Source organism: Heterocephalus glaber, unplaced genomic scaffold, assembly GCF_053883595.1.
Source record: "Heterocephalus glaber isolate CG9 unplaced genomic scaffold, H.glaber_assembly_v1.0 deba00001760, whole genome shotgun sequence".
NCBI lineage: Eukaryota > Metazoa > Chordata > Mammalia > Rodentia > Bathyergidae > Heterocephalus > Heterocephalus glaber.
Genome location: NW_028258457.1, coordinates 3,268,967 through 3,291,393, shown reverse-complemented (window position 1 = coordinate 3,291,393; position 22,427 = coordinate 3,268,967). Strand labels below are relative to the sequence as shown.

At 58.8% G+C, this 22,427-nt stretch overlaps 1 protein-coding gene across 6 annotated transcripts; it reads right to left on the bottom strand.

Annotated features, from left to right (window-relative positions):
* Nucleotides 1-3: 3 nt before the first annotated feature.
* Palm (paralemmin) lies at nt 4-22,031 on the bottom strand. 6 transcript variants are annotated; one of them, XM_087201473.1, is made up of 10 exons: nt 21,788-22,031; nt 10,957-11,104; nt 10,061-10,112; nt 9,871-9,951; nt 9,500-9,630; nt 8,592-8,739; nt 7,785-7,806; nt 6,323-6,385; nt 4,686-4,817; nt 4-1,900 (listed from the first exon to the last, which is right to left on the bottom strand). In XM_087201473.1, exons 1-10 carry the CDS (start codon nt 22,014-22,016, stop codon nt 1,347-1,349), a joined length of 1,560 nt encoding a protein of 519 aa, XP_087057599.1. In that variant the 5' UTR covers nt 22,017-22,031; the 3' UTR covers nt 4-1,346. The 6 variants fall into 6 exon arrangements, with proteins under 6 accessions (XP_087057599.1, XP_012921404.2, XP_012921405.2 ...); XM_013065950.3 differs by having other exon boundaries at nt 6,323-6,382; XM_013065951.3 differs by lacking the exon at nt 4,686-4,817 and having other exon boundaries at nt 6,323-6,382.
* Between the last annotated feature and the right edge of the window lie 396 nt (nt 22,032-22,427).

Sequence of the window (22,427 nt, the reverse complement as noted above, 5' to 3'; positions counted from 1 at the left end):
AACTGGGCTCTTCACACTTTTATTTGCTTCTCTGGGAAAATCAAGAACATCAGGGCCTCATCACACATTGAAAGCAGAGGGGCAGCAAGGGCACTTCAGCGAAGGCTCACGGCTCAGGGACTCGGGCAGACTCGAGGGAGGAAGTAGAGGGGTCCCATGGCTACTGCCCAGGTCACCCCCAGAGGGCCCCTCCTCCCGGCCACGGGAGGGACAGAACCTCGACAGCGACCCCTGCTCTGGTCCGGGGGTGGCAACTGAACTTGCCCTTGTGGCCGTGGGTGGTGACCCCGCCACAAGGTGGCCTTAGCCCTGGCCACCAGGCCCCTAGGGACCAGGCCAGGTCAGGATCCAGGGTCCAAAGCCAACCCTTAAGAGGGCTTGTGGGCCTTTGCAGAATGTGCGGCTGGGGATAATGCGGCTGCCCTCAGGCAGGGACCCCCAGGCCACCTCCGGTGAGAGGGGCCTGCAATGTCGCTCCAGGTGACAAACAGGGGTCTTGCGCACCAGCCCAGGGGACCTCCCTGCCCAGAAATAATCCCAGGCTGCCAGAGCAGGCTGGTGGGGCCTGCTTTCTGGGGGCACCTGGGGCCCAGGCTGGAGAAGAGGCCGGGGATGGCCCGTAGGGTCCCCAAATTAGCACCAGGAGGAAGAGGGGGCTGGTGGGGACAGGAGCTTGGGACAAGAAGCAGCTCCAGACCCCAGTCCGTGGCCCCGTCTAGGGCACAACCTGGGGCTGCCAACACCTTCCAGGCGGGGACACAGCCCCAGGGCTCCCCCTGCTGTCGCCCAGCGGCCCGGCCCACAGTGGGGAATGCAGCGAGCTGGGGCTTTCCAGAGCAGCCTGACCTCCGTTCCTTAGAGAACTGTGGCCTTGTCGCCAGCTGCCCAAGCCCGGGAGGCCAGTGCCTCTGCCAGAGACCCCTGGACTCCAGGTCCCCTCGAAGAGAGACCATCGGAGGTGGCAGAAAGGCATAGGCTTGGCCTGGGGCAGCAGGGAGGCCGTGGGCCACACCAGCCAGGCCACAGTGGCGCCTGTGAAGCTGCCCGAGTTGGGGGTGAGGGGCCCTCGTTCTGGGAAAGCAGGTAGCCTGTGTCCCTCCCACCAGGTGCAAAGTGCACGGCTCAGAGGTGGGGTGGGTGGGGTGTGGTGACAGGCGTGCGGGCGGGATCCCAGTTCCTCTCTTCAGTGGGAAGAAAACTCAGGGGCCAGGTGCGAACGCACGGGCGCGCGTGTCTCGGGGCCCTCGAGGTGGAGGGCACGGGGCGGCGGGCGCTGGGAGGGGCCAGGCTGGTGGGTGTCTGTGTCACGCAGGGCAGGGGCCAGGGTCTCGGGGGGCCGGGCCGGCTCACATGACTGAGCAGCATTTACAGCGTTGCTTTTTCAGATCGAGGTCCTGGGGGTCGCTGGTGGTGGCCTCGGGCCTGGCGCGGTCCTCTTCCCTGGAGCTCGGGGCAGCGGGGGCTTCGGGCGCACTGCCGTTGGGCGGCGCGGCCTCCGTGGGCTCAGCCGCGTCCTCGATGACCACCAGCTCGGCTGTGATGGTGTCTTGGAGCCCCAGCACCTTCTTGGTCTCGGACTCGTCCTCCACATTCTGGTAGCCCATGAAGATCATGGTGACCGGGGGCTCCTGGCTGGGCTGGGCACTGGCCAGGCCTGATGTGGCCTCACCAGGCTGGGCCTGGACCCCAGTGATCTCTCGCCGCAGCGGCGTGTTCCGGACGGTCTCCTCCACCGCCACCGCCACCGCCGACCCCCGGGTCTCTGCCGCTGCCCCGGCCCCGGCCCCGGCCTCGGCCTCACTCAGGGTGACCTCGTCTGCCTTGTGGATGAGTTCGTCCACCTCCGAGGAGCTGAGCGGGTGAATCCCGTTCTCCACGGTGCCGTCAACGGCATGGACCACTGTGCGGGGACAGAGACAGCGTGAGCAGGGGGAGCGGGGGACCAGCCAGGAGGTGAAGAGCAAAACTACCAGGGACAATGAAACAGCTCGCCAGGTGTGGTGGCGCGTGCTGGCCATCCAGCTCTCGGGCAGCTGGGGCAGGAGAATCACTGCGAGTTGAAGGCCAGCCTGAACTATGCGGTGAGAACATCTCAAAGAAGAAAGGGAAGGGCCGGGGGTTTAGCTCAGTGGTTCCGCCGCCTGCCTCGAAAGTGCAAGGTCCCGAGTTCAATCCCTGGTACCAAAAAAAAAATAAAATAAAAAAAAAATAGAAGGAGAAGAAGAAAGGAAAGAGAGAGAGAGAGAGAGAGAGAGAGAGAGAGAGAGAGAGAGAGAGAGAGAGAGAAAGAAAGCAAGAAAGCAAGCTCCCTATTGGAGTAGGGTGCAATGAGTCACCATCTGGGAGTTGCAGGGATTCTGATTTCTTCTGCTTTTCGAGTTCGTTTGGTAGTTTTGTTGTTGGCAGTACTAGGAATTGAACCCAGGGAGTACTGAGCTACATCCCCAGCTGTCTTCTTTTTGAGACAGGGTCTTCTTAAATTGCCTAGGCTGGTCTTGAACTTCTGGTTCTCCTGCTTCAGTCTCCTGAGTAGCTTGGATTACGTGTTACAAGAGTGCCCCACCGTGTCTGGCTATGTGCTAGTAGTAGGTTTGTTTTTGTTTTGTGTTTTTGGTGCTGGATTGAACCCAGGACCTTTGTACTGAGCTCCATCCCCAATCTTTATTTATATTTTACTTTGAGACAGGGTTTCCCTAAGTCACTGAGTTCCCCAGGCTGGCCTTGAACTTGGGATCCTCCTGCCTCAGCCTCCCAAGAGCTGGGATGACAGGTGTGCGCCCCACCCAGCTATTTAGTAGCCCCTGAATCACAGTTTCACTCCTGTCCTGTTTCCTAGTGACGGCCCCGCAGGCTGTGCTCAGGCCGCAGACGCCACACCACCGTGTCTCTGCCATTTATAACCTGGCCACGGGCCATGAGGACCCAGAGGGACCTGGTGGCCACAGTTATTGTCTCCTCCCGGCCAAAGGTTGCTGTCCCTAGATGCCAGCCAGGTGGAAGGAAAGCGCACTCCACTCCCGTTCCCAGATTCCCAGGAAAGCAAGCCCAAGGGAACTCTGGTGACCCAGAGGGTGGAGCGTGCCCTTCCCCAGTGGTGACTGCCCCAGACAGGAATCCGAGCCCTGGCTGCCATGGAAACAGATCACCTTTTGTTGCTAAGCAACCAGAGTCCAGTCTGACAGTCCCCAGGGGCTGGGGGAAGCCAGGCAGAGGTGCGGGTGTAGCTGGGGGTGAGGACATCGTACCCCCTGACCAGGGCCACAGAGCTAGAGCTGGGGCCCAACCAGACATGCACCCCAGAACTCCTCAGGACATCTATTTTTGTGACTTCTGATTGAACCCAGGGTCTCCTTACATTGTTAAATTGCCCAGCCTGAGCTTGAACTTGTGATCCTTCTGCCTCAGTCTCCTGAGTAGCTAGGCTGACAGGCGTGCGCCACCACGGCCAGCATGACAGGACCCCTTGAGTGGCATTATGGACCCTCCAGAAACCAATTACCTCTAAGAATATCAGGCTAAACAGTGTAAACAGTCACTATCTGACCCAGCCTCCCACCTGAGAGCAATGAACGTGGATGTCCACACATGTCCAGCATTTCAAAGCCAGAAGGGGGAACAGCCTGGTGTGCAGATGGGACACCCACTGGGATATCACTCAGCCAGTAAAAGGGAGACGCTGTGACACTTGCCACAGTGTGAATGGACCCTGAGGATGCTGTGCTCAGTGAGAGATGTCAGACACGGAGGACACAGCGTGGGTTCCATGGACAGGAATCGCCCAGGGCAGGGGAACCCAGAGACTGGAAGTGGACTGGGGAGGGCAGGGCGGGGGAGGGGGCGGGGAACCACTCATGGGGCCAGATGGGGTTTCCTTCAGTGGTGATGAAATGTCTGGAACTAGGCAGAGAGGCCGGTTGCACAACACTGTCACTGTACCCAAACTTCCTGAATCACACACTGTAAGAGGGAAATTGTGCGGGGTGTAATTCTATCTCCAGAGGCTTGAAAGCATCTGCTCAAGGCTTCCCTGCTCCTGGGTAACTGCTTCCTCATGGGCGCCCCCTCCTGGCTGCCAGGAGGCACTTTTATTTACGTCCACAGTATTTATTTTCCGCAGTGTGAATTCGGGGATGGAGCCCAGGACCTCACCCATCTGAGGCACGCCCTAGCTCTGGAAGGAGCCTTTATAACCAACTCCGTCTCCACCCATGGCTCAACTGCACCCCACCCAGGGTTCCCGAAGTCCCCAGGACATGGCCCAGTCCCAGCTCCTCCCATCCTACAGCCCAGCACTCCGCAGCCCACTACGGCCTTTGCCCGTGCAATGCCCCAATCAGAGCCCTGTTCCTGTGAGCTCCCCGGGGTCCCCATCACCTCCTCTGAGATGCCTTCTCTGCCCTCCGAAACCCAGACACCGCTCGAACTGTCCCATGTTTTCCTGGGGTCTTTATCACCACTGCAATCATTTCCATGAACCACGTGGATGCTGTTTTTTGGTTTTCTGAGAATGTCGTCCAGGCTGGCCTTGAACTCACTATGTAGCCCAGGCTGGCCTCAAACTCACAGGGATCCTCCCGCCTCAGCCTCCCAGGTGCTGGCATGGTGAGCATGTGCCACTACACCCAGCTAGCATGAGCAGCGTTCGTGTGCCCAGGACACCCTTGTGCCTTTGCCGCCTCTCGTACCTTTGGTCTCGTCCTCGTAGACCTTGATGCCCTGTGGGTGTGGGTCCCGGGGGAGCAGCGTGGTGCTGGAGAGCACCCTGGTCTCCCCGGTCACCTTGTCCTTCTCCACTGTGATCTCGACCGAATACATGGCTGGTATGAGAGGCACGGGGTTAACCGCGACCCACGTCCCCACTCCCCCCGCCGGGCTGCAGCCAAGCGGGAGGGGGGAGCCAGCAGCGAGCCAAAGCAGTGGTGGGGATGCAAATGCAGCTCCGGACACAGCCCTCCCAGCTCCACAGCCCGCTGTAGCTCCCCAGTGCCGGGCCTTGGCTTTCAAGGCCCATGCTGGTGCCCACCTCAATGCCATCGCTTCACCTCTGCATACCTGGCCTGCTAGGGCACCAAGCTCCCGCGTCTCAACCCAGGTTCTGTCCCAGCCACCTGAAGATGCTTCCTGATGCATCAGGCTCCCTCAGGGATGGCCACGAAGCCCTGTCCCCTCACGGTCCCCAACACTGTGGCCTCCTTCATGCCCGGCTCTCATCCCTGCTGGGTGTCCCCAGCACTCCACGTCCCTCTCCACCTATGACTCCTGTCCAACAAGAGCCTCAGACCTCACTCACTGTGCCCGAGCTCTCCCCGCCAGAGGGCCGCCTGTCCTTCCCCACAGCCAGTCCCCAGAGTCAATCCCTGGACCCTGCAGCAGGCATTTCCCAGTCTGTCCTCCAGCCACCACCAGAGGGCGCGGTGAGCACCCAAATCAGGTCCCTCCTCTACCCAGAGCCCTCCAGGCTCCCATCTCTCTCTGGGTCAAAGCCCAAGTCCTCCCCACAGACACCGGCCCCCGGAAACAGTTTCCTTCCTCCAGTTCTACATTCTCTGACTTACTTTTCTACATAAGTTAATTGAATAGCCAGTCACTGCCACCAGACTGAATCCCATGCCCGGCACTCAGCAGGCCCTTCATAAGCACTTGTTGAATGAATGAATGATGGTTATTTAATCCCTTGTCCTTGTGTTGCCTAACACTTTGCCCATAAAAAAAAAAATCTATTTCCGGCCTGGGGATTTAGCTCAGTGGTTCCACCACCTGCCTCGCAAGTGTAAGGACCCGAGTTCGATCCCTGGTATCAAAAAAAAAAACAAAAATCAAAACTATTTCCAAGGCTGCCTATACAGTTGGGGAGGTTGTGTACTGCACAAAGTGCCAGGAAAGGGACTTGAACTCTACTCATGCACTGTGGAAGCTTGGTGTGAAGCCCTCAAATCACTATGATGATACACCCCAGCTTGGTCACTTCCAGAGATGCTGCAACCCCCTCTCCCAAGGAGCCAGTCCTAACCCTGCGCCCAGCAGCAGGCAGGATGTGTGGCGAGTGCTCCAGGTGCGAGCCTGGAGGTCGAGAGGGAAGCTGTGGGTGTCGTGTTAGTACTGCCATGCGTGAGGCCCGTCTTCAAAGGGAAGCCTGGGCCAGCAAGGGACAAAGGTGTCAAAGCAGAGCTGTGGCCTGGGTCCAGCTGCCACCGTGTGACCTCGGCCCATGAGACCCCACAAGGGCAGGCCTGGAGGCCCTCATCCCACTGGGGCCTGCTGGGACCGAGAGGGGACCCTGGACGGCAGCTAGACACGGGGCGGGCCCCGGGGACCAACCCACCTGCCTTCATCATGGTGGAGCCATCTGCTGTCCGCACTGGGGTGTTGGAGACTCGCTGCTCTGCTGGATGGAAGAGGGGGACAGGGAGGTCAGGGAGGAGGCTGGGCTCAGGCACCAGAGCCCTGGGGACACCGGACACCACACCCGGATCCCCAGACACAGGTGGGCCCCAACACACACACAGATCCCAACACACAGTTAGACGCCAACACACACCCGACTCCCTGTGAACAGCCCGCCCCAGAAGGAAACACACTCAGCCCAACACCCCTCTCTCATCTCTCTGCCCAAGTGATTTTCACAAAATCCCGGAGAGCCCGGCCTGGATTTTTTAATTATTAATTTTTAATTTTCCAGTAAGATAAGGAGACACCTCTCGTGAATAATTAATGCTCGGCAAATCGGGCCGAATTCTCCTTAGGGGCAGCCAATCCAATGCTCAGTAAGAAATGTGACTCTGGACATGTTCAATACATATTGAAAAAATATAACTTCTTTTTGATTAATTTACTGTAGTGACCTAATGAATCTAATTCATGTATACTCATATACATGTATTTTTTTCCCTTTCTTTTGGGTTTGTTTTTTTTTTTTTTCCAGACAGAGTCTCACTATGTAGTTCAGGCTGGCCTCAAACTCATGGTGAGCCTCCTGGCTCAGCCTCCCAACTGCTAGGATGACAAGTGTGAAAAAGTTTTTCTTTTTTTTCTCGGTACCACGGATCAAACTAGGGACCTTGCACTTGAGAGGCAGGCGGCAGAACCACTGAGCTAAATCCCCGGCCCTGTGGCTTTTTTTTTTTTTTTAATTGCAGTGCTGGGGATGGAACCTAGGCTCTCATACATGTTAAGCAAGAGCTCATCACTGAACTACATCCCCGGCCCATTTTATTTTTCATTTGTGAGAGGGTCTCTCTAAAGGCTGGTCTGAAACTTGCGATGCTCCTGCCTCAGCCTCCCAGAGTGCTGGGATGACAGGAGTGCGGCACCTCAACACATTGAGCCTGGCTTCTCAACTCATTTTGCAGTTGCCAAAGCTGAGGCCAACCTGCAAGCAGCTCAGAGCCTGGGCCGAGGATTTAGCTCAGTGGCGCCACACCTGTCTCACAAGTGCAAGGTCCTGCAAGGATCTGAGACGAAGTACCACGAGAAAAAAAAAAAAAAGCTCAAGCCAGTGGGTGTGGGAGCAACGTGGGTCATCCTGTGCCGGACCCACCCACAGCTCAGGCCGCCGCAGAGTCAGGACACCCCTGCCAGCCTCAGTTTCCTCATCCGTCACCGGGTGCTGCGGTACCCTTTACCCCAGGGATGTTGTGAAATTCAGCGAAGTGATGACGATAGCGATCCAGACTCAAATCAGGGCTCAGGAAGGAGCGCAACAATAACCATTTTTGGCCCCCTCCCTGCTATTCCCTCTCCAGCCACCAGAGGGCGCCGGCCGCGCGCCCCTCCCGGAGCCGTACCTTTGGGCGTGCCCGCCGCGGTCTGCAAAAAAGAGCAAAAGGTCAGCGCCCGCGCTCCGCCTCCTCGGCTGACCAGGTCCCCTTTCCTGGCCGAGGACGCGCCGCGGGCTCAGGAGCTCGTGGGGCCACCCTAGATGCACCCGCACCCCGTCCCCCACATCCCTGGGCTGTGTCCATGTTCAGAGAGGCCATCTCTCTCTCAACCCTGCTAGCCCACTGGAGAACTCCTATTGGACCTTCAAAGCCTCATCCTATGAGAAGCCTGGCCAACCTGTCCTGAATCAGATGCTTCCTTGGGTGGGGGCAGGGGATATCCCACAGCGCCTCAGGCCTCCCAACAGGAAGGGGTCTGCATGTCCCTAGTGTCCCCAAAACCAGGCCTTGGTAAGCAAAGAGGGTAGGGCATGAGGGGTGCCGCCTTTTCAGCTGCAGCTCATGTGGCCAGGGACTGGGCACTTCCTTGAGGTTCTCACAAGGCTGGGGTGAGCTACATCCCCAGCCCTTTCAAAATGCATTTAATTTTTTTTTTTTTGGTTTATACTTTTTTGTGTTTTTGAGACAGGGTCTCGCTACATAGTTCAGGCTGGCCTCAAATTCCCAACAACCCTCCTGTCTCAGCCTCCCAAATGCTGGGATGACAGGCGGCGTGCATCACCACGCCTGGTGCTCCTGCGCCTTACAGATAGGGAAAATGTGGCCCAGAGGCACAAAGCAACTTGTCCGAGGAAACACAGCACTTGCTCTCGTCTTGGTTAGGAAGGGGTGGGGTCTGGCTCGGGGACCTGCCTGCCGAAGTGACCCCCTTACCTGCTGTGAATTCAGCACCACCTCAGCCTTGGGCTCCTCCCGGGCAGGGCTGGGGGCTGGGGCTCGGGCTGGGCTGGGGACGGCTGCGTTCTTCGACGTGGCCGGGGCCACCTCTCCGTTCTCCAGCAGGTCAATCTCCTTCTCCAGCCTGGGGAGGGCGAGGGGAGGGTGGCGACCACTGCATGCTCCGTGCCTTCCTGGCACTTTCTACCCAATGCGCAGCAGTGGGGCACTCCACGTGTCCTAGAAACCATGGGCTGCTCTTCTCCTGCGGCTCCACAACTGGGAGCCGCCGGGTTTGGTGTGCCCGGCCTGTCAGCTCAGCACTCAGGAGGCTGAAGCAGGAAGATCACCATGAGTTCAAGCCCAGCCTGGACTACAAACTGAAACCCTGTCACAAAAAACACCAAACAGGTCTGGGGCGGCGCGGCTGGGGCCCCGCTGGGCCAGGCCAGACAGTGTCCCGCGCAGGGTCTGGGACGGGGTGGGCCCAGGCCTCTCTGTGCCCCAGGCTGGAGCAGACACCGCCTCTCTCCTCTCTCCAGCGTCATTTCCCTCCCTCTGCGGTGACCCTGCTGCCCCGAGCTGGGCCTGGGCCTCCCACCCACCCACCAGCCCGGAAACCCAGGCGTTTTGTCTCCAGGCCACTTTCCCATCCTGTCCCCTCCCCGCTTCCTGTGCCCAGCTGCTACAGCCTCCATCAGCACTGGGCTGCGGGTGCGGCCAGCTGGGCTGGTGCCAGGAAACCCCTGGGGAGGCCGAGGCAGGCTCCTCCCCGACGCACAGGCCTGCCCCACACACCTGCCATCCAGAGAGGAAAGGGGTGGCCCAGGGCTCCCATGGGGACCAGGTGGGACCAGAGCCCACCCCTGGGCACGCCATGCCCCTGGACAAGCCCCACCACCCACCTGGAGATGGACCCCTCCAGGAGCCGGGCCCTCTGCTCGTCCTCCTGCATCTGCCTCCGCATGTCCTCATCCCCCTCCGAGGCTGAAGACGGTGTCCCCTCCAGCAGCCAGCGTTCCCGCAGAGCCTTGGACTGGGCACAGGGATGCAGGTGGGGGTTAGATTTGGGGCTTTAAGCCAAGCATGGTGGCACATGCCTGTGATCCCAGTACTCAGGAGGCTGAGGCAGGAGGGTGGCCCCAAGATCATCAGCCTAGGCTGCACACTGAGTTCAAGGCCAGCCTGAACTGCATACCCAGATCCTGTCTCACTGCCACAAAAAGATTTGGGGTCCTGGTCACTTATGGCCCCTCGGTGCCCCTGCGGGTCCCACCTTCAGGTGCTGTAGCTGCCGCCTGTCATCCTCCAGCTGCCGCCGCTTGTTCTCAATCTCCGCCTGCCTCTTCCGCCGCTCCTGGAGGGCAGGGGACCTCACATCAGCAGGGTGGGCACGAGCGCTGAGACCCAGACCCCAGAGCCGGCCGCGCCCTGCCCGCCCCATCCCCTGGGCATCAGGGACTCACCGCGATGGCCTGGAGTCTCTCCTGCTGGGACGCGGTGTCTGCCACCAGGACCCTGGGGATGGGACGGTCAGGTTGGCCCTCTCGCCTCTGCTTCCTGCTGGCCCCTTCCAATCCCAGCCATGCCTTCCCAACTAGGTAACGGGAGGCGGCTGGGGCTCTCCCCAACCCCAACCCCAGGCTCCTCTTCCATAAATGGACACTTCCCAGCCCATAGGCACAATGCTGCTCTCTCTCTAACTTATGCTTTATGAATTCATTCAGCAAACCCTCGGGCACCTCCCTCCGAATGGGGCTGAGAGAGGCTGGAAGGGTTCAGGAAAGAAGAGCATTAAGGCTGGGCCATAAAGAATGCATAGGAGTTCACCAGGCACCAGAGACCAGAGAAAGGGTTTGGGGAAAACCCACATCCGGCCCCTCCTGGCCCAGAGCAGAGGTGGACTGAGACAGCCCCTCCGCATCCTCCCACACACCACGCACCTTTCTGCAGCTACAAAGGGGCACGAGGAGGATAAGGACCCCCAGGCCCTCCCAACCCAGAACTGCAGGCTCTCCGACACCATCCTGGACACCTAGGGCTTCCCACACACGACCTCACCAGCCCCGTGGGCTTTCCCAGGGCGCACAGCAGAGAACAGCAAGGTTCGACCTGACCCCATCTCATTCAGGATTTTTTTTTTTTTCAGTCTTGGTGAATCAAAACCTGGGATGCTTTATCCCTGAGCTATGCCCCTCAAGCCTCCCTTTTTTTTTCAAATTTATTTTAAGTCAGTGTGGTGGCGCACACCATAGTCCCAGCACTTGGGAAGCTGAAGCAGGGGGATTGCTGAGAGTTTGAGGCCAGCTTAGACCACACTGCAAGACCCTGTCTCAAAAAAAAAGGAGTCTTGCTAAGTTACCCAGAATGGACTGGAATTGGTGATCCTCCTGTCTCGGCCTTCTCAGAGTGCTGGGATGACAAGTGTGCACCCCCGCCCTGCTTCATCCTGTGTCTTTTGAGAGGAAGCCCGGAACACTTCCGTGCCCAGGGGTGATGTACACAGGCACCTAGGAAACAGCAGTGTTGCCAGATGCACCCAAAGGAGACGGGGACCTCAGGCAGCGAGGGGGAGGGAAGCTGGAGAAACACCCTCCCCCACCTGTCCCTGCTCTCCCTGCGGGCAGGAGGCGGAGCTTTGGGAGCCCAGCCCCTCCCACTCCTTGGTCTTCTTCGGTTTAGGTGCTCATTAAATGTAGGCGGAGCTCGGAGTATCGGACTTCATAAAAACCAGGCTTGGGGCTGGGGATTTAACTCAGTGGTTCCACCGCCTGCCTCCCAAGCAGAAGGACCCGAGTTTGATCCCTGGTACCAAAAACAAACAAACAAAAAACCAGGCTTAATCGGGGCTGTTGGTGCACACCTGTCATCCCAGGACTCTGGGAGGCTGAGGCAGGAGGATCAAAAGTTCAAATCCAGCCTGGGCAACACAGTGACCTAGCAAGATCTGTCCCTAATAATAGTAATAACAACAACCAGGCTGAGTGATGATCTTATATAAATTCAGCCTCCAGGGACGCCAGGCAGGGAGGGGAAACTGGGCGGGGGGCGGGGAGTCCTAAGCTTAACTGGGGAGATGACCTAGGCCAGCTGCCTGGTCTGGACACTGTCACTGGGCAGGGAGCCAGGTCCAAAGGGGACAAGGACAGCCTGGTGGCCCTGGGGGCAGAAATGACAGTCTGTCCTTGGGTCCCGATGCCAGCCTCAGCATCCCTTGGTCTTGTATCCTGGAGCCCACAGCCACCAGGGCCTCTGAAGAGCTCTCCCCTTCCTGGGCCTCAGTTTCCCCATCTGCAGAAGTGAGGAGCAGCAGGCCTGGCGGTCTCCTCTAGCCCAGACACCCTGGAGCCCGCAGCGCCCTGCCTGCCCCACTTGGGCTCAGTTTCCTGGCCTCGCAGGGGCCAGGGGAGTCAGGCGGCTCCCACGCCCTGCAGGTGACCCCACTGGCTCCTCCCTTCCTGGTGGGCAACACCCCCGCATCTCTCTGCCCTGCCCGAGGGCCCCTGTGTCTTCTCCTCTTCCGGGAGGCTGGGTTCCGCTGGGTGGGGTCAGGAAAGGACTGATTCAGGGTTTTGGCTGGGAGCCAGACTGGTTGTGTTTCTGGGTTGGCACCTTTAATTTTTGTTGGTTTAGTTTTTGTTTCTGTTTTTTTTCCCAGTATAGGGGAGCCGACTCAGGCCCTTGTGCCCGCCAGGCAGGCACAGGGCCACTGAGCTACCTCCCCAGCCCTGGTTTGGGTTTTTGAGAGAGTCTTGCCCAATGGTTCAGGCTTGAGCTCACTATGTAGTTCAGGCGGGCCTCGAACTCATGGCAATAGTCCTGCCTCAGCCTCCCCAGTGCTGAGCTGACAAGCGTGCGCCTCTGCACCCAGCTGGTCTGCCCCGCTGCACGGTGCGACATCACCATGGTAACAGGGCCCTGGGCCCCTCACTCCCCCAGGCCCCTGCCACCTCCCTGGCCCCCAACACTCTCCTCCCCACCTCACCAGCAGAGGCAGCGGCTTCTCCCTGGCTCCCATCACCTCCAGGATGAAACCGCCAGCGCGGGGCCCAGCCTCGGTCCACCTCTCCCCCTCCAGCCTCCCTGTCACTGCCTCAGCTCCAGCCCTGGACCTACAGCTGTGGGGCCGGCTCACTCCGACCACAGGGCCTTTGCCTCTGCTGTTTGGCCTGCCGGGCGAATGCTCCCCAAGCTGGAAATCAGGTCCAGAGAGAGCAAGGCAGAGAGGTGGCTGAGCTGATTAACCTTGGTCAGCCTCCTTTACCAATGCCAACGGGGTCTCCAGGGACCCACTCAGGAAGGAGCCAGGCCTGGGGGGGGGCATCCAAGCACAGCACACAGGGCCACACCGGACTGGCTGCCCAGTGCCCTGTCCCCACCCCAGCGGTCAGGTGGCCTTTCAGACTGGATACAGGGACACAGGGACGGCTGTGTGTCCGGCTCCCCAGCCTGAAGACAAGGCGAGCAGTGTCCTTTGGGGCAGGGCAGGGGAAGGTCAGAGGGACACAGGGCAGAGAGGCCCCGGCCTAGGTCCCCAGTGAGGCCACCGAGAGGATGTCCCACGTTCCCCTTTCCATCTGCGACGGGGGTGGGGGTGGTCCCAGGCAAGGGGCCCGAGCTGCCTCCCTTCCTTTCCTGTCCCCTCCCCAGGTCTGGGGGCGCCAGAGCCCCGCGCTCCGCCCTCGGGCGCCGCCGCCGCAGCGGGTGATGGATGGCGGGCCCGCGGGAGGCGGTCGCCCTGGCAACCGCGCTGTCCCTATGGCAACGCGGAGGCCCCGGCACGCGGGGGTGGGGCCTGCACCGAGCATCTCCCGCCCCCGGCGCTTGGGGGCTGAGAGGCTTCTTGCCAGCTCCAGGGGCTGCCTGGGTGTGGGGAGCAGGTGCCCAGACTGGGGCAGGGAAGCTGCTTCCAAATTTTCATTTTTTGGGTACTGGGGACTAAAACCACGGCCTCGGCACTGAGCTACATCCCCGCACTTTTTGGTTTTAATTTTGATACATGGTCTGGCTAAGTTGCTAAATTGCTCAGGCTAGTTTGGAACTTGAGATCTTCCTGCCTCTGCCTCCCAGAGGCAACCAAGGTTAACACAAGAGAGTGTGCAACTTCATAAACCCCCAATAAAGCAAAATGCAGTCTTCAATTCTAATAAAACAGCAATAACGTAAACACTCCCAGAGACTCATTACTTCCTGCCGGGCACCATCAGCCCTATTTCACAGATAGGGGAAGTGAGGCCACAAGGGAGTCCTGAGTCTCGCCCGGCATTATGGTCCCTGTCCTGTGGGGCAGGGAGGGGCTTGAGCACGGTGATGACGGAAATGGGTCTCCTTGAGGTCTTGCGGGCTGGTTGGGGGGGTTGTCAGGGGAAACAGTCCATATCGCAAAAGACCTTTTTGTTTGATGGTGACTGTCTCAAGTAGTCCTGGCCTTGAACTCGCAGTGATCCTCCTGCCTCAGCCTCCCCATCACTGGGATTGCAGGCGGGCACCACCAGGCCGGGCTTCACACACAGAAAGCCTTCCAAGTGGGTAAAGAAGCTGAGTTTGGCTGAGGGTTTGGAGTACCTAGAGCACAGAGGCGCTGCCCAGGGAATAGGGGGAGCAGCCCCTCACTGCGCCAAGCATCCTGTCCTCCAGCGATTATTTTTGTGGCGCTTGGTGCAAAATCTGGGCTGCGCGTGTCGGTGGGCGGCTGGGGCCCGCGAGGGCGTCTTCTCCAGCGCGCGCGTGAGAGAATCCGGCTGCAGGCGATGAGCTCATGGGGCCGGGGACCCGAGAAGCCACGCTTTGCAGCACGGTTGTTTTTTCAAAGGTCCAGAGAGGTTACGCAACAGTCCCAAGGTCACCCAGCGGCCAGGGCGGCTGCTTGGCAGGAAGCCCTGCGTGGGGGCGGGGTCGCACGTGTCCCTCCACGCGCGGGGCTGAGGGGTCCCGGCCAGGCAGAGCCGCCCAGCTCCTGGGACGTTCCTGCTGCCGTGACCTTAGCCAGGATGGGAGTCACGCGGTGGGGACAAGGAGAGAGGGAGGCGGGGCCGCCAACCTGATCCCCACCCCTGCTGGACCTGGCGTTCTCAGAGCCCCCAATCCCACAGCTGAGCACGTGCGGGTCTCCCTGGCCCCCATAAACCCCAATCCTAACCCTGAATGTACTGCTAGGCTTACCCCTGAGCCAAACTGTGACCCTAACCCTAAAGCCTCCATCTCTGCGAATCCCAGCAAGCTCCTGTCTTGTCTCCAAGGTTTACCCCTACCCCTAAAGGTAACCCTCACCCAAACCCTAAGTCCTAGGAATCGAGGAGCCTTCAACCAACTCAAACGAGCCCTGCTCAAAACCCTACCCTGGTCAGGCATGGTGGCCCACACCTCTGATCCCAAGGAGGCTGAGGCAGGAGGGTCACCAGGAGTTGGAGGCCAGCCTGGACTACATAGTGAGACCCTGTTTCGAACAACAACCCCTATCCCTAACCCTCCCAGCACCTCCGCCTGCATTTGGAGCTGCACACTGTGGCCCCTGTCCTTCAGCCTGGGAGTCCCTGACCTCCTGCCCCACACCTCTCCCAGGAAGCCCTCGGGGGCCTCCCTGGCCTTCAGGAAGGAATCCTCCTCCAGCCTCTCAGCCCTCAGCACAGCCAGCGCCTAGAACCACCCTGGTCCCTCGGGATTCTTAAAGGCTCAGAGCAGACAAGTGGCACAGCCCAGAGAGCAGAGCTGTTGCCCATTAACCTGGGAAGGGGCAGCGGGGCGTGACGGGGCCCTGTGCAGGTGGATCCCTCCTGCCCCTTGCAGACTCCAGCACCACCTGCCCAACCCTGACCACGGCCGAAAAACCTCCCAACCCTGCTCCTGGGCTGGTCCTCAAGAGCACTTTGAACTTAGGCCTTCCCGACCACCCTGACCTTCACACCCCAGCTCCAAGTACCATGAAACATCCTGGCCACGTTGGTTTTTATTTTCTTCTCCCCCTCACAAGGTCAGCACAGTGAGTTTTTTGTCCCTGCCATATCCCTAACACTAAGTACACAGGAGGTGCCCAAATGTTTGCTGTAGCATTGAGGGAATTAGGGTCCTGTTTTCAGAGAAAGCCCCTACCCACAGGCACCTCAGCCCCAGGACCACCTGCCCAGTAAGCACTCCTTTCTGACTCAGTGTCACCACTTACATTTTCTATTCTATTTATTTTTTATTTTTAGGGTGTTTTTTTTTTTGAAACAAGGTCTCAATATTTAGCCCAGGCTGGACTTGAACTTGTAATCCTCCTGCCTCAGTTTCCTGAGTGCTGGGATTATATATAGGTGTGCACCACTATGCCCGACCCCCCAGTTTACAATTACCTAAAGCAGGACCTGGACTCCACACCAGATTAGTATATATACTACCCAAGTGGCCACTGTGGGACAGGTGGACACACTCAGCAAGGTGCAGCCCCAGCATGGAATTTTTTGGGGGGGAGTACTGGGGATCGAACTTGAGACCTTGCACTTGTGAGGCAGGCGCTGCAACCACTGAGCTAAATCCCCAGCCCCCACCATGGAATATTACTCAGCCAGGAAAAGGAGTGAGGCCTGTGACATCTGCTATGGCATAGATGGACCCTGAGGACCCTGTGCTCAGTGAGAGACACCAGACACAGAGGACACATCATGGGCTCCATGGATAGGAAACACCCAGGACAGGTGACTCCAGAGACAGGAAGTGGACTCTTAGGTGCAGGGCCGGAAGGGGACAGAGGACTGCTCCGGGGGAAGGGGCTTGCTTTTGGAGTGATGGGATGCTCTAAAATTGATTGTAGCAATGGCTGCACAGCTCGGTATCAATACAAAGTTGAGAACCCCTTATCTGAAAGATATAGGATGAGAAATGTTTGGAATTTTTAACATTTTGGAATATTTCCCTATACATAATAAGGTATCTTGGGCCACAGCCTCAAATCTAAACATGGAATTCATTTACATTCATGCAGCCCTTCTATACATGGCCGCAGCTTCCTATTTGCAGTCCTGCACGACGGCGTGCATGACAGACAAGCGCTCAGCACTGAGCTATGACCCCAGCTCTTCTCACTTTTTTTTGTGGTACTGGGGATGGAACTCAGGACCTTGCACTTGCGAGGCAGGCTCGGTTCCACTGAGCTACATCCCCGGCCCTCTTTTCACTTTTTATTTTGAGACAGAGACTCAATAAATTGCCCAGGCTGGCCTCGAACTTTCCATCCTCCTGCCTCAGCCTCTCAAGTAGCTGAGATTACAGGTGCCCAGTCCGAAGGTAATTTTATAGGATGCTTCTAGTGCACCTTAATTTTGGGGGTTTTTTGGTACTGGGGATCGGGTCCTTGCGCTTGCGAAGCAGGCAACAGAACCACTGAGCTAAATCCCTGGCCCGCACCTGAGTTTTGACTATAACAAGATCGGATGTGGAATCCTCCACTTGTGGCATCTTGTTAAAGCTTAAATGGTTTCCGAGTTTTTTAGATTAGGGATTAGAAACCTGTACACAAAAAACTACTGAATTACATGCTTTTTTTTTTTTTTAAGACAGGTCTCACTATGTAGCCCAGGCTGGCCTTGAACTCACAGAGATCCTCCTGCCTCAGCCTCCCAAGTGCTGGAATGACAGTCGTGTCCCACCGTGCCCCACTTGAATTGTTTTAAGCAGGTGGACTGCATGAAATGTGAATCATATCTCAAAAAAAGCTGTAAAGAGCCAGGTGTGGTGGTGCACGGCTGTAATTCTAGCACTTGAGAGGCTGAGGCAGGAGGATCGCTGTGAGTTCGAGGCCAACCTGGGCTACACAGTGAGTTCAAGGGCAGCCTGAACTACATAGCGAGACCTGGTCTCAAAAAAACAAAACAAACAACAACAAAGCTGTAAACATAAAACACCAGCTTTTGGCATGGTGACGCTTGCCTGTGATCCCAGCACTCTGGGAAGCTGAGGCAGGAGGACTACCCAGCCTGAACCTGTCTCAAAAAGTATAAAAAGGGCTACGGATGGAGCTCAGTGCGTTGGCCCTGTTTAATCTCCAGTACTCCAAATAAAGAAATAAATAAATGAATGAATGCCATCAGCCTTCCCCCCATCCCTCCCTGGGGCTTCCTGCGGTCAGAGGGTTTGAATACAAACGAACAAAGGGCACCACCGCCTGGCACCATGACAGGTGTTCCTGGACCTCCCAGGCCTCTGCCTCTCACAGACCCTCGAGGCTGCGCATTGCTGCTCTTGCTGCCACCATCCCACTGTGACTGGTCCACACAGCCCATCCTACCTAGGTCCTCACCCACCGCGGGGCCTGGCTCTGGTTTCCCCTCTTGCTGTCCAGCTGGATGCAAGCTCTGCCCTGGTGACTGGCTGTGAATGTCCCAGAACCTCAGCTGAAATCCCCAGGCAGGAGACAGCCATGCTGGCCCAGTTCTAAGCTCCTCAGACCCCTGGACCTCCCTGTAGCCTCCTCCCAGGGCAGGAGGACCCTGTGCCACTTCCCATCACCCACTCTCCCTGTACTCGGGGAACTGCAGCTCCCTAAGCAGAGCAGGCTGCCCAGCCCTGTGGCAGCTCTGAGCTTCAGAATTCTGGTGCTGGGTGTCTGCCCACCTGGACAGGGTCCTGCACCTTCGGCTCCAGCAGATGCCCTGCAGCCCCTGTCCAGCCTGAGCCCCAGCATGCCCTGGCCAGCTCAGGCATCATCTACAGCTCCTCGGCCCAGCAAGAGCCCCACAGCACAATCCAAAGGATGCTCTCTTCATTGCTTCCATGGCCCCCGGCCTTTGCACATGCTGGAGTCTCTGCCAGCTGCAGCCTTCTGCCTGCCTGGTAAACCCTTGATCACCCTGGTCCATGGTGGGAGGGACCAGAAAACCTTCCCACCTCCTTCACCCTGCCTGACGCTGGGACACTGAGCAGGAGTCTGCTGAATGAACAGATGATCAACTTCCTGGACTAAGAAAGGGCATAAACAGAACATCAACCCATTTTCCACCTTTAATTTTTAATTAATTCCTTTTCTTTCTGGTGGTACTGGGGATTGAATGAGCTCAGTCTTCACACTGAGCTACATTCTTAACCTCTTTTTATTTTGTACTTTTGAGAGACAGAGTCTCCCTAAGTCACTGAATTGCCCAGGTTAGGTACAAACTTGCAACCCTTCTGCCTCCACCTCCTAGTGTGCTGGGATGACAAGTGTACAACAGCACATGTGGCTCATTTTTCAGTTTTAAAATCTGAGACCCTTGAGGATGGACGCGGTTGTGGGCCTGAGGCAGAAACAGCCCTCCTGGATAGCATAAGACCCTGTAGCTGCCCAGCCCCAAGCCTTGTGTCCCCGCTGAGGGGGCTGGGGGTATCTTGTCCCCCTTTGACAAGTGAGAAAAGTGAGGCCAGAAGGAAGAATGAGACAAGGCGGGGGCGACCTCCATGGCAACAGTCACAGAAGGGTAGGGACCCAGAGCCCCCTGGAAACCACCATGTGGCTCAGTAGTGTAACCAGAGCCAGGCGTGGTGGCACATGTTTGTAATACCTGCATTTGGGAGGCTGAGGCAGGAGGACTGTAAGTTCCCACCCAGCCTGGGCAATTTAGTGACTTAGGGAGACCCTGTCTCAAAATAAACAATAAAAAAGGGCTGGAGATGTAGCTCAGTGCAAAGCCCCTGGGTTCCATGTCCAGTACTGAAAAGAAAAAGAAAAAAGAAAAAAACTAAGCAGGCTGGAAAGCTGCTGTCAGGATGCCCGGTCCCCCCAGGTCCCTTAGCCCACGGCCACCATGGACCCAGGAAAGTACAGGAAACCTTCCTGACCCCACTCTGGCAGTTCAGAGGCACAAACCCCATCCGCGCCTGAGCTGCTGGGCCCTGAGCAAGTCTCCTAACCTCTCTGTACCTTTCCTCTCCCTCCTCCGGTAAGGACCCAGCGGGTTCACACCCATGATGGGGGGGCCGCACACAAACACTTCCCGTGTCACCCAGCACTACCTCATATTCTTCCCTTTAAAACTCACAATCTTTTTAAACCAAATCCCCTCTTTTTAAAAACAAAACAAAACAGAGAACAGTACATTGTTACTCACAGTGAGAAAACCAGAAGTTGCGGGCCACAAACATCAGAGTGAAACATGAACAAAACAGCTCACAGTGAACACAGAATCTCACTATCAGATTCAATTATCACTAGATAATGTTGCCTTTTAACCCGCTCAGCCTCTTATTAAAAAGAGATTAGCAAGTGTGAAAGGGCATGAAGGACCCAGTTAGTACCCAGTTGGGACTTTTTTTGCCTTTGAAAATTTCCAGCTCTGAGCTGACTAGGCGTGGTGGCCTCCGCGTGTCAGCTCAATATCCAGTCGGCTGAGGCAGGGGGATCTACCAGACCAGCCAGAACAAAACAAACAAAAGCCTAATTAACCTAACCCTAACGCAGCTGGCCTGTGCACTAACGCTTTTCTCCCCCTCCCTAGCGTGGGCGCATCCAGGGCCACAGGACACCCTAGAGCAGAGACCCCCCCAGCTCCCGGGCCCCACCCTTTGGAGCATCCTCCTGGCCATTTCATTACTCACTAGTTTTCATGAACAACATTCATCTCTTCAACAAAATTTAAATTTCCTTAAATTCTCAAATGCGTTTCTGAAACTTCTCAGCCATCTCCCACACCATGGAAACCGGCTGAGGTAAGCGAGATCATGCTGCCACCACCCCTGCCTGGCTCTGTCCCAGAAGCCCACTCCATCCAGCCCCATGAGCGAGGGGCAGGGGGCCAAACTGGGCCAGCACCACTGAGTCCCCTGCCACCATTCCCAGGAACAGGATGACAGGTTCCCTGGCTGCACCCAGAAAACCGGCCCACAGTGAGGGACCACGAGGCCACAGAGGCCGGTGACCAAGTACCCAGGGCACTCTCCGCTCCCTGTGTGACCCTGGGCAGCTGCTATCCCTCTCTAGGCCTTAGGATCCGCAGGGGGAAAAAAGGGGTGGCAGAAAGGGGAACAAAGGGGCCCAAACACCAAATCCCCTCCTCTGCCACTCCGGGTGGGAGTTTTCTTGCCTCCTTCCCTCGCCCACACCTGCCCAGGCCCAGCTCTGAGGAGGCCCAGAGGTCGGGGACAACAGAGCAGAGAAAAAAGACAGGGACTGAGCCTACAAGTCCTGCCGGCTCCCCTGAGCCCCTGGCTGGGCTCCCGGGCGGGTGGGGTGTGGGGTGGGGAGCGGCCCGGCCTTTGTCTGGGTTTTCAAAAGCAGAGGACACCGGGTGTCTCGCCTTCCGCGGCAGGGAGGGGTGAGGGCTCCCACCCAGCCCAGGGCGTGGCGAGTCACTGCGAATCCCCCGGGAAAGTTGCTGCTTGCAAAACACAGCCAGGGGGAAGAGCAGGGTAGCGGCCAGGTCAGGTTAGGCCGGAGCAACGGACCCCAGTGTCCTGCCCGGCTGGGGTGGGGACAGGGCCCAGAGCAGGCACAGCCGGGCCCACCTCGCACGGGTCCTCACAGCACTCCACGACCTCTAGGACCCACCTGTGGGAGTGACGGGCGGGGGGCTGGGGCGGGGGACACTCTCACGCTGACAGCAGGGGACCTGCGCCCCGAATGACCACGCAGACTCACTGAGCACCTTCTGTATACCAAAGTCCTCTGCAGCCCGAGCCCCTCACTGGCCCCACCACACCCAAAGTCGCCGGGGCAAGACAAGGAACACGGTCTGACCCCAGCCCGCTATTTGTCACCCATTCGGTCCCTTCCTTGGGGATCCTCCGGGAGGGGCTCAGCCCCACGCTCGCCGATGGGCACCGCCTATGCCAACCCCGCGCACCCACCAGACACCCGTGAAGCCCCTCCCGCCAGCGGCGACGCCGGGCAGCACCTGGCCGCTGGATCTGGGCTCGGGCAGGGGGCTCGGTACCCCGCGGTCCCAAAGAGAGAGCAGGGCAGGGCGCCGGGCTGAGTGCACGTCCAGGGCACACAGCGCGGCGTGCTCGGGCTGGGTCGGGGCTACGGCGAGGCCACCTGGGGAAGGGTCTTCAGGGTCCCAGGCCCGCCACCCCCAGGCAGTGGAGGGGGCGACGCTGAAGTCCCTTCTCGGGCAGGGTGTACGAGCGAGGCCTCGGGGCGGGTCCCCCCACCTCCCCAGCCGGCAGCGGACGCTCCCCGCCGCCTGCGCGATTGCGACGCCCCGCGGGCGTGGGGTCCCGGGGTGCAGCCCGCGCGCGCCACTCACTCCATGTCGCCGAGGTCCGTGGGTCGCGGCGCCGGCGGCTAAGGCCTGGCGGCCGGGGCTGCGCGGAGCGGGGGCGGCACCGGCGCGGGCATCGCTGCGCGCCGCGGTATTGTCCGGGCGCGGCCGGCGGCTCGTGCGCGCGCCCCGCGCTCCCCTCTGCGCGCCCCGCACCCCGTGCCCGCCCGCGCGCGCCTCCTGCCGGCCGCCGCCACCCCGCGCGTAACCCCATGCGGAGCCGAGGCCCGGACCTCCCTGCCCGCCACCACGGCCCGGGCCAGGGCCAGAGCCAGCGCCTTTCCCAGTGCCACTCGCCGACAGATGGGGACGCAGGAAACCCGGGGGCACGGAGAGAGCGGGCCTGAGGAGCGCGGGGGCGCAGTCCTGGGAGCCGGCATCGCAGCCACCCCACCCTCACCGGCCCGGGTCCCCAGCAGCCAGACACTGGGAGTGGAGAGGCCGGCGGAGGGCGCTGCAGGCCCAACAGCCCGGGGCCGAGCTGAGCCCGGGCCTGAGGCCGCACGTGGGCTCCCGCGTTGATCTGCTCCAAGCTGCAGAGTCCACCCTGGGAGAGGGGCTGAGCCAGGCCGACTCAGGCCTCCTCCCCAACGGGCCCTGAGAAGTCAGAGCAGGACAGAAAGGC

Bases quoted from the DNA above. Each gene is read 5' to 3' on its own strand.
- Palm (XM_087201473.1), bottom strand. From the start codon at position 22,016: ATGGGGTTACGCGCGGGGTGGCGGCGGCCGGCAGGAGGCGCGCGCGGG. The intron at 10,113-10,956 runs GTAACTTAGCAA...TCCCATCCCCAG, and splicing joins CCAATTCCAGTCCATTCTGG to GGTCCTGGTGGCAGACACCG. The intron at 9,952-10,060 runs GTGAGTCCCTGA...CCTGCCCTCCAG, and splicing joins AGAGACTCCAGGCCATCGCG to GAGCGGCGGAAGAGGCAGGC.